The 18,126-nt window shown below is 37.7% G+C and overlaps 1 protein-coding gene across 1 annotated transcript in view; it reads left to right on the forward strand.

Annotated features, from left to right (window-relative positions):
* Positions 1–7,330: 7,330 nt before the first annotated feature.
* SLC26A7 (solute carrier family 26 member 7) overlaps positions 7,331–18,126 on the forward strand; it is a 198,697-nt gene continuing 187,901 nt past the window's right edge. The window contains exon 1 of the mRNA XM_061171383.1: positions 7,331–7,658. Coding sequence (XP_061027366.1) covers positions 7,466–7,658 — 193 coding nt within the window. The 5' untranslated portion in view covers positions 7,331–7,465. The remainder of the gene's footprint in view (positions 7,659–18,126) is intronic.

An 18,126-nucleotide genomic window follows, 5' to 3' on the forward strand; every position in this document is an offset into this window, starting at 1 on the left:
TGTTTCCTTAATTTCCCTTTCTGTTCTTTTGTTGTTAGTGTATAGGAATGCAAGAGATTTCTGTGCATTAATTTTGTATTCTGCAACTTTACCAAATTCATTGATTAGCTCTAGTAGTTTTCTGGTGGCATCCTTAGGATTTTCTATCTATAGTATCATGTCATCTGCATCTTGTTCCTGATCTTAGAGGAAATGGTTTCAGTTTTTCACCACTGAGAATGACGTTTGCTGTGGGTTTGCCATAAATGGCCTTTATTATGTTGAGGTAAGTTCCCTCTATGCCTACTTTCTAGAGAGTGTTTACCATAAATGAGTGTTGAATTTTGTCCAAAGCCTTTTCTGCATCAAAAGCTTTTTCTGCATGAAATTATCATATGGTTTTTATCCTTCAATTTGTTAATATCATGTATCATATTGATTGATCTGCGTATATTGAAGAATCCTTGCTTTCCTGGGCTAAAACCCATTTGATCATGGTGTATGATCCTTTTAATGTGCTGTTGGATTCTGTTTGCTAGTATTTTGTTGAGGATTTTTGCATCTATGTTCATCAGTGATATTGGCCTGTAGTTTTCTTTTTTTGTTATCTTTGTCTGGTTTTGGTATCAGGGTGATGGTGGCCTCATAGAATGAGTTTGGGAGTGTTCCTCCCTCTGCTATATTTTGGAAGAGTTTGAGAAGGATAGGTGTTAGGTCTTCTCTAAATGTTTGAAAGAATTCATCTGTGAATCCGTCTCGTGCTGGACTTTAGTTGTTGGAAGATTTTTAATCACAGTTTCAATTTCATTACTTGTGATTGTTCTGTCCATATTTTTTATTTCTTCCTGGTTCAGTCTTGGAAGGTTATACCTTTCTAAGAAGTTGTCCATTTCTTCCAGGTTGTCCATTTTGTCGGTATTAGTTGCTTGTAATTGTCTCTTATGATGCTTTGTATTTCTGTGGTGTCCGTTGTAACTTCTCCTTTTTCATTTCTAATTTTATTGATTTGAGTCCACTCCCTCTTTCTTGATGAGTCTGGCTAAAGGTGGATCAATTTTGTTTATCTTCTCAAAGAACCAGCTTTTAGTTTTATTGATCTTTGTTATTGTTTTCTTTTTTTCTATTTAATTTATTTCTGTTCTGATCTTTATGATTTCTTTCCTTCTACTAACTTTGGGTTTTGTTAGTTCTTCTTTCTCTAGTTCCTTTAGGTGTAATGTTAGATTGTTTATTTGAGATTTTTCTTGTTTCTTGAGGTAGGATTGTATTGCTGTTAACTTTCCTGTTAAAACTGCTTTTGCTGCATCCCATAGGTTTTGGATGTTTGTGTTTTCATTGACATTTGTCTCTAGGTATTTTTTGATTTCCTCTTTGATTTCTTCAGTGATCTCTTGGCTCTTTAGTAGCGTATTGTTTAGCCTCCATGTGTTTGTGTTTTTGACATTTTTTTTCCTGTAATTTATTTCTAATCTTATAGTGTTGTGGTCGGAAAAGATGCTTGATTTGATTTCACTTTTCTTAAATTTACCGAGGCTTGATTTGTGACCCAAGAGGTGATCTATCCTGGAGAATGTTCCATGTACACTTGAGAAGAAAGCATAATCTGCTGTTTTTGGATGGAATGTCCTATTAATATTGATTAAATCTATGTGGTCTATTGTGTCATTTAAAGCTTGTGTTTCCTTATTAATTTGCTGTCTGGATGATCTGTCCATTGGCATAAGTGAGGTGTTAAAATCCCCCAGTATTATTGTGTTACTGTCGATTTCCCCTTTTATGGCTGTTAGCACTTGGCTTATGTATTGAGGCGCTCCTATGTTGGGTGCATAAATATTTAAAATTGTTATATCTTCTTGGATTGATGCCTTGATCATTATACAGTGTCCTTCCTTGTCTCTTGTAACATTCTTTATTTTAAAGTATATTTTATCTGATATGAGTATTGCTACTCCAGCTTTCTTTTGATTTCTGTTTGCATGGAATATATTTTTCCATCCCCTCACTTTCAGTCTGTATGTGTCTGTAGGTCTGAAATGGGTCTCTTGTAGACAGCATATATATGGGTCTTGTTTTTGTATCCATTCAGCCAGTCTGTGTCTTTTGTTTGGAGCATTTAATGCATTCACACTTTAGGTAATTATTGATATGTATGTTCCTATTACCATTTTCTTAATTGTTTTGGGTTTGTTTTTGTAGGTCCTTCTCTCCTCTGTGTTTCTCACTTAGAGAAGTTCCTTTGGCATTTGTTGTAGAGCTGGTTTGGTGGTGCTGAATTCTTTTAGCTTTTGCTTGTCTGTAAAGCTTTTGATATCTCTGTTGAATCTGAATGAGATCCTTGCTGGGTAGAGTAATCTTGGTTGTAGGTTCTTCCTTTTCTTCACTTTAAATACATCATGCCACTCCCTTCTGGCTTGCAGAGTTTCTTCTGAGAAATCAGCTGATTACCTTTTGGGAGTTCCCTTGTATGTATTTTGTTATTTTTCCCTTGACTTTAGTTTTTGTCAATTTGATTACTATGTATCTTGGTGCATTTCTCCTTGGGTTTATGCTGCCTGGGACACTCTGCACTTCCTGGACTTGGGTGGCTACTTCTTTTCCCATGTTAGGGAAGTTTTCAACTATAATTCTCTTCAAATATTTTCTCGGGTCCTTTCTCTCTCTCCTCCTTCTGGGACCCCTATAATGTGAATGTTGGTGCATTTAGTGTTGTCCCAGATGTCTCTTAGGCTGTCTTCATTTCTTTTCATTCTTTTTTCTTTATTCTATTCTGTAGCAGTTATTTCCACCATTCTGTCTTCCAGGTCACTTATCCGTTCTTTTGCCTCAGTTATTCTGCTATTGATTCCTTCTAGTGTATTTTTCATTTCAGTTATTGTATTGTTCATCTCTGTTTGTTCTTTAATTCTTCTAAGTCTTTGTTAAACATTTCTTGCATCTTCTCAATCCTTGCATCCATTCTTTTTCTGAGGTCCTGGATCATCTTCCCTATCATTATTCTGAATTCTTTTTCTGGAAGTTTGCCTATCTCTGCTTCATTTAGTTGTTTTTCTGGGGTTTTATCTTGTTCCTTCATCTGTGACATAGTCCTCTGCATTTTCATTTTGTCTATCTTTCTGTGATTGTGGTTTTCGTTCCACAGGCTGTGAGATTGTAGTTCTTCTTGCTTCTGCTGTCTGTCCTTTGGTCAAGAGTGGGTATTTTAAATAGCAGATCTTGGCTCAATTACTAATAGGAAAAAATGTTCTAACAATTAGAATGTCTGAAAATTGGAAAAAGCTATTTTTCTAAGCTTGTCAATTACAGTCATTAGCAGAATTAAAACATAGGTTGGATTCAGGGCTAGGCCAGCCTATATGACATTTTAGGTAAATTGTGAAAAAGGTACCATATCTAGTAGATGAGTTAATTAAAGTTGCTCTCTCTGTGTTGATGTATCGCCATGTCAGTTACATGACTTAGTGGAACATGGATTCAGTTTCAGCTACTACTTACCTACTCGGATGGGAAACTTTTGCAATGTCCTCTTATTAGGAATGCTGTAGATCAACTTCCTGAAGTAGGCTTGAGTTTGGAGTTAATGCCCTCTAATATTTATGAGTCTACATTTCCAAGTGTAATGTGAATATAAATCACTGCTTTAGGTGTTCTGGTCTCCATATAGACCACATTCAAAGAAGCATAGTGTCACAATAAAAAGTAATGTGAGAAGAATTTCAGTCTTTACTAGTGTTTCTCAAAAACTATTAAATGTGATCCAGTTTATAGGGCAGAACTTTTCTTAAAATGTTTTTCTTTAACATTTTTCTTCATTTTTGCCTGGCTCAGTTCCCTTTTTTCATAATTGCTCCAGAGCAATTTTCCTGTCACACACTAACCCTCTAAAACTCTCTCTGAAATTCCTGTCCATGAGGTTTTCTCGCTTTTGTCTCTTCTCTTTCTTCTTCTGCATTTACTCTAGTTTTTCCTCTCTACATTCTTCAGATTCTATAATATAAGAAAAAGGAATCGTGTTGAAAAAGATAGGATTTTCCTTATATTATGAAAGAATAGGGAGAGGTTGAGCAAGTAAAAACAGAATCTCTCCTTATTTTTCCCACTACTATCTCTAACTCTCTTTCTATCTCTACCTATTTTCCTGATTATTTAACAGCACAGTCTTGAAACTAGGCTGAGATAGATTAAATGATTCTTTGGTAATTTCAAGAGTAGGGACATTCATATGTTAATACTTACTGAGTAGATCTTATGTCTGCAGAACCTTCCATTAGATCCTGAGGAAAGAAGCAAAGTAAGTTATGTGAATAATCCCTACTCACAAGGAATTTACAATCTCATGAGCCAGACTGGTTAAAATCACACGCAATAAATTTTGAGGAAGAAAATCAATAGACGGTGAAAATGACTATAGCTGTATACCCATGAATAGCCTGGTCACCTGGATCTTGGGTGTTCAGAAAGAACAGAACTGTGGGGAAGCCAGGGAAATTTTCATGGAAGAAGTAAGTATTGAGTAAATGTTTAGACAAGGGAAAAACCATGGAACTAGGGAAATTAGTATAGAGATAAACTGAAGAGTCAGTGTGCAGCAGATAGCAAGTATACTAACTTGCTAGAACACAGGGTCTAGGCAAGGTGGGAAGCCCTTTTCCTCACTGGGAATGCAATTCTCCATCCTTTGAACTCCCATGACACTTATTGTGTGACTTGATTGTTAGTTTATCCTATTCTGCCTTTTTCTATTTCCTTCACTAAATAACCCCTAGAAAATAGACAATATCTTCCCCTCCCCCATCCTTCTATCGCATTTCCCACAGTCTAGCAAAATGTGATTGATCAATAAATACTTGCTGATTTAAATAGAGTTGATATGTAGTTAGAGGAGGGGTAGAGATGTGGAGAAAGGGTCACATGCTTGTGCTAATAAGTTTAAGTGTAATATTGGAAATCACTGGAAGTTCTAACATGTCAGGGATGTGATCAAAATATTTTAGGAAGAAGAATTTTTCTGTTGTTCTACATGGGAGGTGGAAGATAAGTTCAACTTTTTATTTGTATAGGTGTTACCTGGAGATTTGGGAAGAGATATCTTATATAGATGACATGTAGTACTGAACTTTAAGCTAATTTTAGCCATTGAAACTTTTGAATAAATATGTTTACTATTGAATTATATGGGCTGGGTAAAGTGCTCTAAGATTCTCGTGGGTGTGAATAAATTTTTTCACAAAGGTTTTTTGGTATTGCTGGTTATAATCAATCAATCCTACTCTTGATACCATGTTTTGGAGTGAGATTGTGGCATGTTTCAAATAACGTCTAAGCACATGGAGTTGGAAGAAAACCTGGAGTTGTAATTCTAGATTTATACTTAAAAAAGTATTTTTAGGAAAGATTTACTGTAACTTTTAGGAGTTTTTTTTCTTTTATTGAGAGACTACAGAACTATTCTATCAAACTAATTTCTTTTCCCTCCTGATCTTAGGATGTTTTAGAGCAATTGCTGGCACTAATATGATTAGATATTTCTATATAGATTCATCTTTAATTCTAAAAATTCTATTCATGTGAATTCTTTGTTACTAACATTGAACACAATTTTTTTTACATGATTGAAATTACACAAATCATAGCTGTTGATTGGTGATTTCAGTATTTAAGCTTTCAATTATTCTTCTCATTTTGTTAACATGGATTTGAATTTTTCACCTAGATATGTTTAGAAAAAAAACTTTGCTCTTTATTTTGATTATAAAAGTAATAATACTCAGTTTATATATAGCTTCTGAATTTCTTTGTTTATGTAATGAGTAGAGTATATAAAACAAAGTTAGATTTGTGAAGAAAAAGCAACATAGCATCTCTATTAAAGGTGGATTTCCTTATCTGATGAGTCTACTTCTGACACCAGAAGAATAGGGCTAAAATACTACAACTGAGTCTCTGATGGGACTCCAAATCTAAATTAATGAAAGGTTCATAAATGTAACATATGTAAACAATTGGAAAAACACAAAGCAAATTCTATTCTGTACACATGAATAAAGTGTACATATATCACTACATATTTAGGATTCATTGGATTTATAAAAAGAGAGGTATTTTTGCACAGATAGAAAGCCAGTGATGTCATTTTTGGAAGACTGAGAGAGTGGATCTTCACCTTGATTTAAAAACAATGGGAAAAATTACAGCAGGGAACCTTGGAGGTAGCCAAGGTGTCCAAGTACTTCGTTATTCTAAAGACTTCCAGAAAACAGATCTCTACTCTCTGGACAAATAGGCATTAAAAGGGCTCCAGCAAACTTTATACATGGTGTTCTTTTTCTTAGCTTCACAATTTTAGTTAATGTATTGGCTTTTTGGTTTAATTCGAATGGCACAGCTCATAAATGTAGGCTTTTTATTCTGGGGGCTGGGCCTTACAATCATAAAATAAAGGTCTTTGACAGCCTGACTGTTCCATTATAAAATGTAACATCTTTTTTAAAATAGAGAAACCCCCCAAAAGTCTTGTGAAAATAGGCCAGAATCATAAAAAAATATTGGGGACATTTCAAACAGTAGTATGAACCATATGTCATTCCTCAGAAATTTCAGTTACAAGAGCACGAGTGTGAGAATTATATAATTGGAAAAATAGAGAAAACTGAATGAACAATTCAGAGACAGGAAAGAACTGTTGCCACAAATAATTGTTCATTGTATGCTTATTTTCTTAGCCCATGAAATGAAATTTCAGTTTGTTTATGAGAACTGGCTATTCTGTTCCCAGACTGGGCAGTGGCTGTCTGAATGTTTCTGTATGAATGAAAATCTCTTTTCCCAGGCAAAAAAAAATAAGGACATTTAGCAATGCCTCTTACGTTTCTGAATGTTTTAGAACTGGCAGTTGTTTGATATATTGAAAATATACACTCCCCAAAGAAGTAAATCTAGATTCTCTGAATACATTTTGCATGGCAAACCTCTCTGGCAATTTTATGGTTTTGCATAGCTTGTAGGGAGAGACGGGAATAGCTAAATGCTTCCTGGGTTCATTAGCATAACCCAGCCCACTTCCAACACATGCCCAGAACTACCTCATTAGCTGCTGGGATTTAAGCCAAAACATAAGACTACAGTGAATATAAGGGGAATTACTGGCAAGAGAACTCTACACCAACTTAACACTGAATCCATTACTTTTCCAAGATGAGAAAAATATTATACTAACAGGGACCATTTCTCCATCTCATTCAAATAAGAATTCAAGGTTTTAATCTGTATCTTTCATCTAGCATAATTAGCTGTACCATAATAACACATACAGCCTGGCTGCATATATTTAAGTGCTGTCTCTCTCCCTCTTTCTTTTACTGATTTATTTTCTGGATTGCTTTGACATTGTAAACCACAGACGAGTTGGAGCCTGGCATTGAAAGGAGGTGTTCTGCAACGATTTTTTTCTTGTTTAAAGAAGTTTACTTCTACAAGAGGTAATCTGAAAATGACAGGGGCAAAGAGAAAAAAGAAAAGTGTGCTCTGGAGCAAGATGCATATGCCCCATTGTGAAGACTTTAAACAGTGGTGTAGAAGGCGGCTACCTATTTTGGAATGGGCAACACATTACAATCTGAAAGAAAATTTGCTTCCAGACGCTGTGTCTGGGCTAATGCTGGCAGTTCAACAGGTGACACAAGGTAATGTACTGCATTTGATTTTCCTGTTTTATGTAGAATAGATATCACTTTGCTTTCTTGGAAGAGTATTGTGACCTAAGATCTACTAATGAAATGTATTTTAATTAACTTTGGGGGAATAAACACATTGAATATTTGTATACAAATGTTTTCCTAGTTGTTTTTTTTTTTTTTTTTTGCTATTTTTTGATACCTAATAAGCATCAAACCAATTTTTTAATGGCATTATATATTTGTAATGTTAAAATTCATACTATATGAGTAAAGATCAATAATTTCAGTAATTGTGGGAGAATGAGTTTTTATAGTTTGACCTTGCTGATACAGCTTCCTACTTAAGCTGAATCAAGCTATAAAATATCTCCTGGCTTGAACAAGTCATTTGTAAACCTAATTAGCAACATGCAATTACCTTTGTAGTCTTGAGAGTTGCTATAAGCAAGGAGTAGACCTTTCTGTACATAAAGGAGGCTCTTTGCCAAGATCATTATTTGCAGAGAGAATCCTGTGTGTCCTTAGAGCTTACGTTTTCACATGCTGATTTAATTCTGTATCACATTACATACTGTTTGTTTCTCAATACGAAATTTAAACTGGTGAGAAGTCTGATTTTAACTTTCCCAAAGCAGATTATAAATGATATTGTGGATTTAGATAGGTGTTTCTCTTGGTGAAAGCTCTTAGGTAACTAGTGTGCATACAGTGTATGAGCATGTATCTGTTTTTTTGTGTGTGTACTTTCCTGAAAGGTATATTCATTGTATTCTTAAAAATTAATTCAGGTAATAATTTTCTACCTGTAGCAAGAAAAGGAACTGATTTTTTCAGCCTTGAGAATTTGTAAAATGTTTCTTGGCACAGACTCTGTAGATTTATATTTTTTTGCAGTTTTACTACCTCTCTGGCTTGAACTATTATTCATACCGTTAAATTATAAGCACTTTTCTAATTGAATTATTCTGTAGCTGGAACAAACTGGTTTATGTGTTTCTGTTTTTAGTATGATTAGGAACATCTGCACTGGCGGCTTTACTTTAAGATCCATAATACTATCATACTTTCTGGGATTCCATTTCCCTGAATAGTCTTCTATTATATGTTTAATGACCATTTTGCCAAAAGCAAAGCATAGTAGTCTTTCATAAAAATGCAAAGTAAATAGCAGGTTAAGGCATTTTTTAGGATTGTATTTATTGAATTTTAAATTCGAAATGAGACACTACCATGGACTTTGAAACTAAGGTGATGAGCTTACAAGGACTTTTTCACCAGACAGTTTCAGTATATTTTATAAATTTATTTTGCTTTAATTTATTGTAAAGTGAAAGAAAAATATATTTCTAAAACTAAATTTTTTTCATCTTTGTTAAATATCAGGTTAATAAGAAAATATGGGGATATGATAAAGATACCTGTGATACATCATTAGCATTATCATTTATGTGTCTTTGGTAGTTAATTGTATGGCTTTTCTTTGGATATAAATATTGAGGGGTTTTGTTTTATGAGTCATGCATTTCACTGGTTATGAAGAAATATGTTGGCCAGTCCCCGACTGATGAGAAGCACAAAGCTTACTCAGCCCTTGTGTCTTGAAAGTTATGGATCTGGCTCTTGGTTCTCTTGGAAGGCTCCCAGGGATTGGGCAAGGAAGGCTACACTGCTAGAAAGAACTTAAAGGTTTTTGTTGTTGTATGGACAGACTAATCCTTCTAAAAGTACTTTAAAAACAATTCTCTCAAACTTTCTCATGCTTACCCACTATGGGTAAATATCATAAGCTACCATTTGTTGTAAGGGGCATTGCTGTAAATCCCTTATATACATTATCTTACCCTATCACAACAAAATCCCAAATGATAGCAGTCCTCCATTTTCCATATGAGAAAGTGGAAGCTTAGACAAGTAAATAATTTTCCCTGGAACTCATGCCTGATAAGTGGTAGAGTCAGGACTTGATTCCAAAGCTAACACTCAACATTTTATGCTTTATACTCTACACTGCCAAAATAACTAGACTTTTTCATAATACCAATGTTATTAGTAATAGAAGGCATTTCTTTGGAAAGGTGCGAATATCCTTTCCTTTAAATTACCTTTGTATTTAGGTTTCACCCCTGTAGTTTTTAGACTCAAAGGCAGAGTGACAAGGGAAATAACTACAGTAGAACATGGAGTAAAGAAGGCACTTAGATATCATTACCTGCTATTCATATGAATAGAGTATTGGCAATCATTATCAACTCCATTTATTTAGGAAAAATTAGAAGAAAAAAGGGGTAATTTTTGCTCTTGCATCATAATGCAAACAATAGAAACAAAGATCTGATTTTACTCTACCAGTCTTTGAAGCAGCTTTTCAGTTATTCCACATAGTTGAATTACATGAAATTGTTGAATTCAATGTTTTTTAACCTATAAATACAAAAAATTATATAATTCAATCCAGTAGTTGTTTTTAATTCTTCTTTCTCTAGAAATGCATTTAAAATTAAGGTTAAAGGAAACTAACATTTGAGACTTTTCTATATGTCAAATACCAAGGAGCCATTTTAAATTATTTTAGTAAAGATTTCCTAGTTGTTAAATATAGACACTTGTCAGTCATCATCATAATTGATTCCTCTGTAGTATTTTCTGTGTTGACTATAGCCTTTCTAAAACCATTTCTTCTCTTGCGCTTTAGACACTGCTCTTCTGTTTACATTCTGCTACCTCTCTGGCCTTCTCTTGTTATGAGCCTTTGCAGATTTTGCTTCCTATTCTATCTGCCCATTAAACATTAGTGTCCTGGAGACTCAAACCCTGGGCCTTCTTCTCTGAAAATGCCTTAGGCTATTTCATCTGCATCAGAGGCTCTAACCACCTTCACTGTACTACTGGAACTTTCTTCTCAACCCGAGATCCACGTATTCAACTATACAAACCTAGAATCTCCTAAAAGCACTTCAAATGCAATGCTAGTCTTCTAAAAGAAACAAACTGAATGATACCACCATCCTAACCGGAATTATAATAATAAATAACAATAACAGTAATTTTTAGACACAAAAGAACACTTGACATATATACAAAACTGAGGCTTACAGAGAATAAGTAACTTGCTTAAAGTCACACAGTAAATGAGTTAGAAGAGATAGGATTTTAACCCAAGTGGTCTGGCTCCAGGGACTATGTTCTCACCTTTGTACCAGACTACCTCTCACAGAGTCTCAAGTCATTCACAACTCTTCCCTCTCTTTTGCTACTCTACCATCTAGTGTACAATCAACCACCAGGTTCTGTTGTTTCTATTCCCTAAACATCTTTCCAAACTAGTAGTCTTACTTCATGTTCCCGGCTACTGCCCTAGTTCACTGACCTATTGAAATCATCATCTTGTGGGTCTTCATTCTCTACTCTATCTCCTCCTGTAGGCCATTCCATACTGTAGCTGGAATGATCATAAAAATCTAAACATCAATTCCCCGTTCAGAATTCTTCAGTGACCCTCTGTTTCCTCTAGGATAAAAGCCCGATTCTTCAGAATAATCTATTAGATCATTAATAATCTGGGACCCTTAATGCAAAGTTCTACTCAAAGAGATCTTTCCTCTGAGAATCCCTCCCAATCTCCTGGGAAAGATGTATGTTTTCTTACCTCCTACTCCCTTTGTACTTTTTACATATCTCTATAATAGGCCTTAACAGATTGTATTGTAATCCTTTGGTACAACTCTTTATGCACTGGTGGGTAAGCTTTGGAAAGAATGTCTTAATCTTTATATTTTTGCCGACTTGTACCTGGTGCATCGACGTAGGTTTTCAGTAACATAGGTTTTCAGTAAATGTTTCTCGATATCATTAAATAAACAATTTAGCTCCTGAAGCCTCTGATTGTTCTACGGTAACATGCTGCCACTCCAGGAAGGAAATTAAATTTAAATTAATTCTTATGTTTTCAAAATAAATGTAATAAAGATATCGATAGTAAAAAATACATAAAAATGTGAGTAATTAATTTCTTCCAATTCCCCTTACTTTCCTGAATTTATAAACTTATAACCCACCAGACAAATCTGGTAAAAGATTTGTCTGTGTTTCCTTCATCCCAGTGTTTAATTTTTTCTCCATTAACATTAACATTAACCCTTCTGTATAGTTCATATGAAAATCTAGGTGCCTGGCTTCTCTTGAAAAAGGGAAATACTTGGCCATAAGGGGCTCATGTTCCCATGTGGTAAAAACCTGCTGGCTCCCCCTGTGGACAGGGCATGTGCTTTGTATTTTGCTACAGTTCCCACCATTCTCACATCTGCTTCCACCCTTCCTCTTAGTATCCCTATTATCTGCCTATCCCTATGAGTGTCTGAATTTGTATCCCCTGCCAAGACACTTTCTAACATGTTTTGTTGAAATGCCTTGAACTCATTCTTGAATAAAACCTTTAAGAGAGAATACCTAAGACTAGGCTCTTAACTTAAATCTGCACAACTTTCAGGTCTGTGAACTTGCATTAATATATTCTAATATACTTCATTTCTTTTTTTGTTTTTCTTTTGTTTTTAATTTTTTTCTTTCTATTTTTTTTTTTCTTTTTTTCTTTTTCAAAGAGCAGGCGCTGGGCCCCACCGCAGGCCGGCGCACCCATCCGGGGAAGGCAAGGGGTTCTGTCTACGTGCTCTGGCACTCGCCACAGTGGCCACTGCGCTTGGGAGGGGCAGCAGCTGGGGGGTCCGGTACCCCAAGGCTTCCTCTCGGATAGCTAGAGAAGGCTTTCTCACCGAGGGCGCGTCGTCCCCCACCCATCGTCTTCCCTTCAGGCCCACGGAGGCGCTCCATGAGCCGCCAGTCCTTTACTGGGCAGAGGAGAGGGGGCTGCTGCAGTATGGGTAAGCACACGGCCCACAGGAGCGTTCACGGTCAGTGCCGGGGAACGACCTGTGCTGCTCTCAGGCTCGTCCAGCGGGCTCTTGAAGCGGGTGAGCACGCCCGAGAAGCATGACAGCCCCCCCTCTCGCAGGCCCTGGCCCACCACTATCACCCCCACGCCCGCCTGCGACCCCCACAAAGGGGCACACGTGGCATTTGCCCGGCCTAAGTCAGTCTCCCCAGGGTACACTACAAGAGGACGACCACGACGAGGTGGCACCTAGCTCAACCGAAGAGGGGGACAGGCACGCCTCTCTTACCGTCTGGAACCCCCCAAGAGAGCTGCTCACGGGACACACCACCGTGGCGGGGACGAGAGGAGCACGCTGGGAAAGGGAAATGACACCACCGCTCGGCCTCAAGCACATGAGGGACGACCTGGAGCGCTCCAGGGGCACCACAGAGGGCCCGGAGAGGCACGCTCAGGCACCGATAGGGGCGCGCAGCGCAGCGCAGCGCAGGGCGGGACCCCCCCCCCCCCGGGACCCCCCCCCGGGACCCCCCCCAACCTCGGGGAGAACCACTGGCGAGGCACACGCCAAGGAGGCAAAGCGAGAGTGTCTGCTGCATCAGAGGACCACAGCTCCCCCGAGGCTGTGAGGCAGTGGGCGGGAGACTGAGGGTCAGGGCCGGAGGCCGCACCCCTGCCTTCCACACACCCCTCGACAGGGCTGGGGGGAGGGGAGGCGAGGGGCAGGAACGTCTGTCCCTAGTCTGGCGTGGCTTAGGCCCGGCCAGGGAGAGCGTGAATACTTCATTTCTTTATAATTCTATGTATTTTCTGTTACTTATGTTAAGTATTCTAGGAAGGGGTTCATAGGCTATACCAGACTTCTAAAGGAGTCCCCAAAGTAGATATTTACTCCCCAAAGTAAATAAATATAAGCGTATGCGTGCTCATTTCAAAGAAAAAAAGAAAAGGAATTTTAGGTCATTCTTTCACCATGTTCAAATATTTCTTAGAAATGATTTGTGTTTTTTTAAAATATTAAAAACATTTGGGAGCGCTCAGTACTAACATCAGGTGAAAACCATTATAACTGGCATCTACCACAATGTTCTTTAACTGACATCTTGTAGGACCTCACTACAGAATGTAGTTTGAAGGTGAAAAAACATTCCAGAGAATGTCATTGACTTAAACTTGTCACTAACATGGTTGGCAAGTTAAGCAGTATGACTCTAGAGTATTTAGTTCACATTCTACCCTGCATGACCACTTGCAGGAAATATTTTCTTTTTTTTCCAATCTGAAAAACTCAAGCATTGAGACAGGGTGGAGACCTAAAATGCATGACTTGCCATATAAGTACCTAATACACTGAGGAGGAATATGAGAATGTTTTGACTTGCATTCCAAGGGATCACCTAGAATTTTTGTTGCCAAACCATGAAAATTTTATGCTGCCATAGGGTTGCCTGATGTTCAAACCACAGTGTTCTGAGCCATAGACAAAGAGTGTATGTTCCTTATAATTATGTAGAACTTGTGGCATTACTGGCACCAAAACGTGTGGAAGCTGATCTTCATTGCACTCCTGAGGGCAGCTTAGTGACACGTGGAACGATAAGTGGAAATTCCTGAAGCATACTGCACTTTGAAAATTAAAGGCTTATCTGAGAATTTTTCCCTCCATGGTCTCAGCCCTGAGGGTTAAGAATCCTAGCATTAGCTACATATCTCTAACCTAACCCCCTTAATCACTATAAACATGTAGATTATAATGTAGAGAGATTATAATGATTTATTATATCTAGTAACTTTTCTCCAGGAACAATGGCAGCCAGATATTGCTAAATAAATCTAAATTATACTTTCCCTGACCTCCATAAAAATGTACCCAGGAGCTAGGAACACTCTGCTGGCTTTTCACTTCTCCACTTCCCCTCATCCCATGACACATGCTCTTACCCATAGCTCTAGGCTTCATTCAGCACTTCTGATTTCCTTTTTTTCTTAAATGTAAATTAATGGTGATTTGTATATTAAAAGGCTATTTATATATTTCTGCACTTAGAATAATACTCCCTATAATATTTAGACCTGTTCACATGGAAGAACCATGACCTTCCATTTTAGAGTGTTGAAAACTTGGGAAGATTTGCAGCAAACAGATGTGTAGTGGCTGTGAAGATAAGGTGTGTGACGTATATAGTAATAGACTTCTGTTTTTGCCAGCTAGGATCCATCCTTGCTTCTTTTAGTAATTATGCCTTGGATTTGTTTTGAGGAATAACCCCTCTTCCATTTTTGGTATACATGGTTCAGGTGAGATTCTAATTTTGGCTCTAGGATGATCAGTAAAATAAGTCTCCCTCAACCAGGATTCTCAAATTTGGGGCCCACTGGAACCACCTTGGGGCCTAAAAGAACATTGGTACCTGGGCTGCGTGACAAACAATTAAATCAGCTTTCCTGGGAGTAGTTCCCAGACATGGAGGCATTGTGTTTCTTCTTTTTTAAATTGTCCCAGATTCTAATGTGCATCAGTGTTGAGAGCTGCATCCAGACAGTTGTTGGTCCAGGTGAAGACTTGTGGCTCGTCTTGATAATTAGCACAATTCCATACACCTGGCCAGTGACTGGTTCAATGGTGACAATTTCCCCCCTAGGCACAAGGGGGTTTACAACACAACAAACCAGTCATTTCTTATTTTAAAATGGTGATGGCAATACAAATGACCTGAAAGGTCCAATCACTCTGGATCCTAGGACATGTGTGGAACCTTTCAGGAAGAAAGGAAAAGACATCTTCTTTTGTGCTGAGACTACTAACAGTAAGGATGATGTGCCTCTACAACTTCCCTGGGCCTCCAAAGCCTGAAAATGAAGCCACCCAGCAAAGGGCATAGCAGAGAGAAACTGAGTACTGATGATAGCTAGTACACTTCTGACTTTTCACTTGCATGTGCAAACACTTTTTTGGTTGTTAATTAGGTTTAAGTTGGGTTACTTCTAATCACCTTAACTACACATTTGAGGGTTATTACAATTTAAATGTGTTACACAAATTGTCTCTAATTTTATAAAACCCAGCAAGATAGATATTTCATACTTTATATTTATAGTCCTTTTCATGAGAAGAGGAGTTTGAGGTTGAGAACATTGGGTGACTTGCCCTCAATTCTAGTACTGCTAAGAGGGATTGAAATGTAAATCTGCTGGGCTCCATCTTTCATACCCCACTGCTTTCTGTTCTCCAGTTTGCTTTGTGTATAACAGACATAACCTGAGTGGGACTGGGAATGACACTGAGCAGCACACTGCACAACAGCCCCTCAGGCTGCTCAATCACATGATGACATGTCACCTTCCTTGATAAAATAAAACCCAGAGATTCTGGTTGAGAGGGGAAGAGGGCTGTGCCAGTGGGAAGAAGTACCTATACCAGAGCTCCTGTTCTTTCCCTTGAGAGCCTCTCATACCCCCTGCTACACTAGCTTAGGGTGTGGGAGGAAGGAGAGATGTGCTTTAATACTGGCCTGAGCATCAACGAACAATAGCTTTTACCATGTGGCAGAGGTGACACAGGATAAAATGTCTGTATGAGAGTTTACTAAAAGCTAGGGAGCAATAAAAGGGGAAAATAGTCCTTATCCTCTATTCTTTATTATGCTGAAAGTCACCCCCATCTATTCAGTTGTCTATGCCAGAAGTCTAGTGGGGATCTTTACTGCCTTTTCCCCCTTCAGCCATATTCAATTACTCAAGTTTTGTAAATTCTTTCCTCTTAATGTCTCTCTAATGTATCTGAGTGCCCATTGTCCTTGTGGCAACCTCCCTGGTAATAGTATATATTACATTTGCTAAATGCTTAAAATGTGCCACAAACTGTGCTAAACATTCACTGTGTGCTATATCATTGAATCCTCATAATAACCCAAGAGTTTGATATTATTTATATTTTACAGATGAAGGAAGGCTGATTAGTTTGCTTGTATTGCAAGGTAATACAGTTTCTATAAAGCATAGGAAGTATTTAAATGTGTGTCTTTCTAACTCTTGAGTCCGTGCTCCTATCTTAATAAGAAGTCACCATTAGAGAATGGACTTGAGGATATGGGGAGGGGGAAGGGTAAGCTGTGACAAAGTGAGAGAGTGGCATGGACATATATACACTACCAAACGTAAAATAGATAGCTAGTGGGAAACAGCCGCATAGCACAGGGAGATCAGCTCGATGGTTTGTGACCACCTAGAGGGGTGGGGTAGGGAGGGTGGGAGGGAGGGAGATGCAAGAGGGAAGAGATATGGGAACATATGTATATGTATAACTGATTCACTTTGTTATAAAGCAGAAACTAACACACCATTGTAAAGCAATTATACTCCAAAAAAGATGTTAAAAAAAAAAGTCACCATTATTCATTTCTTGCCAGTTAGAATGCCTTCTCATTTATAATTTTGCCCCTCTATTATCTATTTTCAAACTACACAAAATAATTAAGTTATACAGTGGGTATCTTTGTTTTATTTTTTTATTTTTTAAACATCTTTATTGGAGTATAATTGCTTTACAATGGTGTGTTAGTTTCTGCTTTATAACAAAGTGAATCAGTTATACATATACTTATGTTCCCATATCTCTTCCCTCTTGCATCTCCCTCCCTCCCACCCTCCCTATCCCACCCCTCGAGGTGGTCACAAAGCACCGAGCTGATCTCCCTGTGCTATGCGGCTGCTTCCCACTAGCTATCTATTTTACATTTGGTAGTGTATATATGTCCATGACACTCTCTCACCCTGTCACATCTTACCCCTCCCCCTCCCCATATCCTCAAGTCCATTCTCTAGTAGGTCTGTGTCTTTATTCCCGTCTTGCCACTAGGTTCTTCATGACCTTTTTTTTCCCCTTAGATTCCATATATATGTGTTAGCATACTGTATTTGTTTTTCTCTTTCTGACATACTTCACTCTGTATGACAGACTCTAACTCCATCCACCTCACTACAAATACCTCCATGTCATTTCTTTTTATGGCTGAGTAATATTCCATTGTATATATGTGCCACATCTTCTTTATCCATTCATCCGATGATGGACACTTAGGTTGCTTCCATGTCCTGGCTATTGTAAATAGAGCTGCAATGAACATTTTGGTACTTGACTCTTTTTGAATTATGGTTTTCTCAGGGTATATGCCCAGTAGGGGGATTGCTGGGTCGTATGGTAGTTCTATTTTTAGTTTTTTAAGGAACCTCCATACTGTTCTCCATAGTGGCTGTATCAATTTACATTCCCACCAACAGTGCAAGAGTTTTCCCTTTTCTCCACACCCTCTCCAGCATTTATTGTTTCTAGATTTTTTGATGATGGCCATTCTGACCGGTGTGAGATGATATCTCATTGTAGTTTTGATTTGCATTTCTCTAATGATTAATGATGTTGAGCATTCTTTCATGTGTCTGTTGGCAATCTGTATATCTTCTTAGGAGAAATGTCTATTTAGGTCTTCTGCCCATTTTTGGATTGCGTTGTTTGTTTTTTTGTTACTGAGTTGCATGAGCTGCTTGTAAATCTTGGAGATTAATCCTTTGTCAGTTGCTTCATTTGCA

Source organism: Eubalaena glacialis, chromosome 17, assembly GCF_028564815.1.
Source record: "Eubalaena glacialis isolate mEubGla1 chromosome 17, mEubGla1.1.hap2.+ XY, whole genome shotgun sequence".
NCBI classification, from domain to species: Eukaryota; Metazoa; Chordata; class Mammalia; order Artiodactyla; family Balaenidae; genus Eubalaena; species Eubalaena glacialis.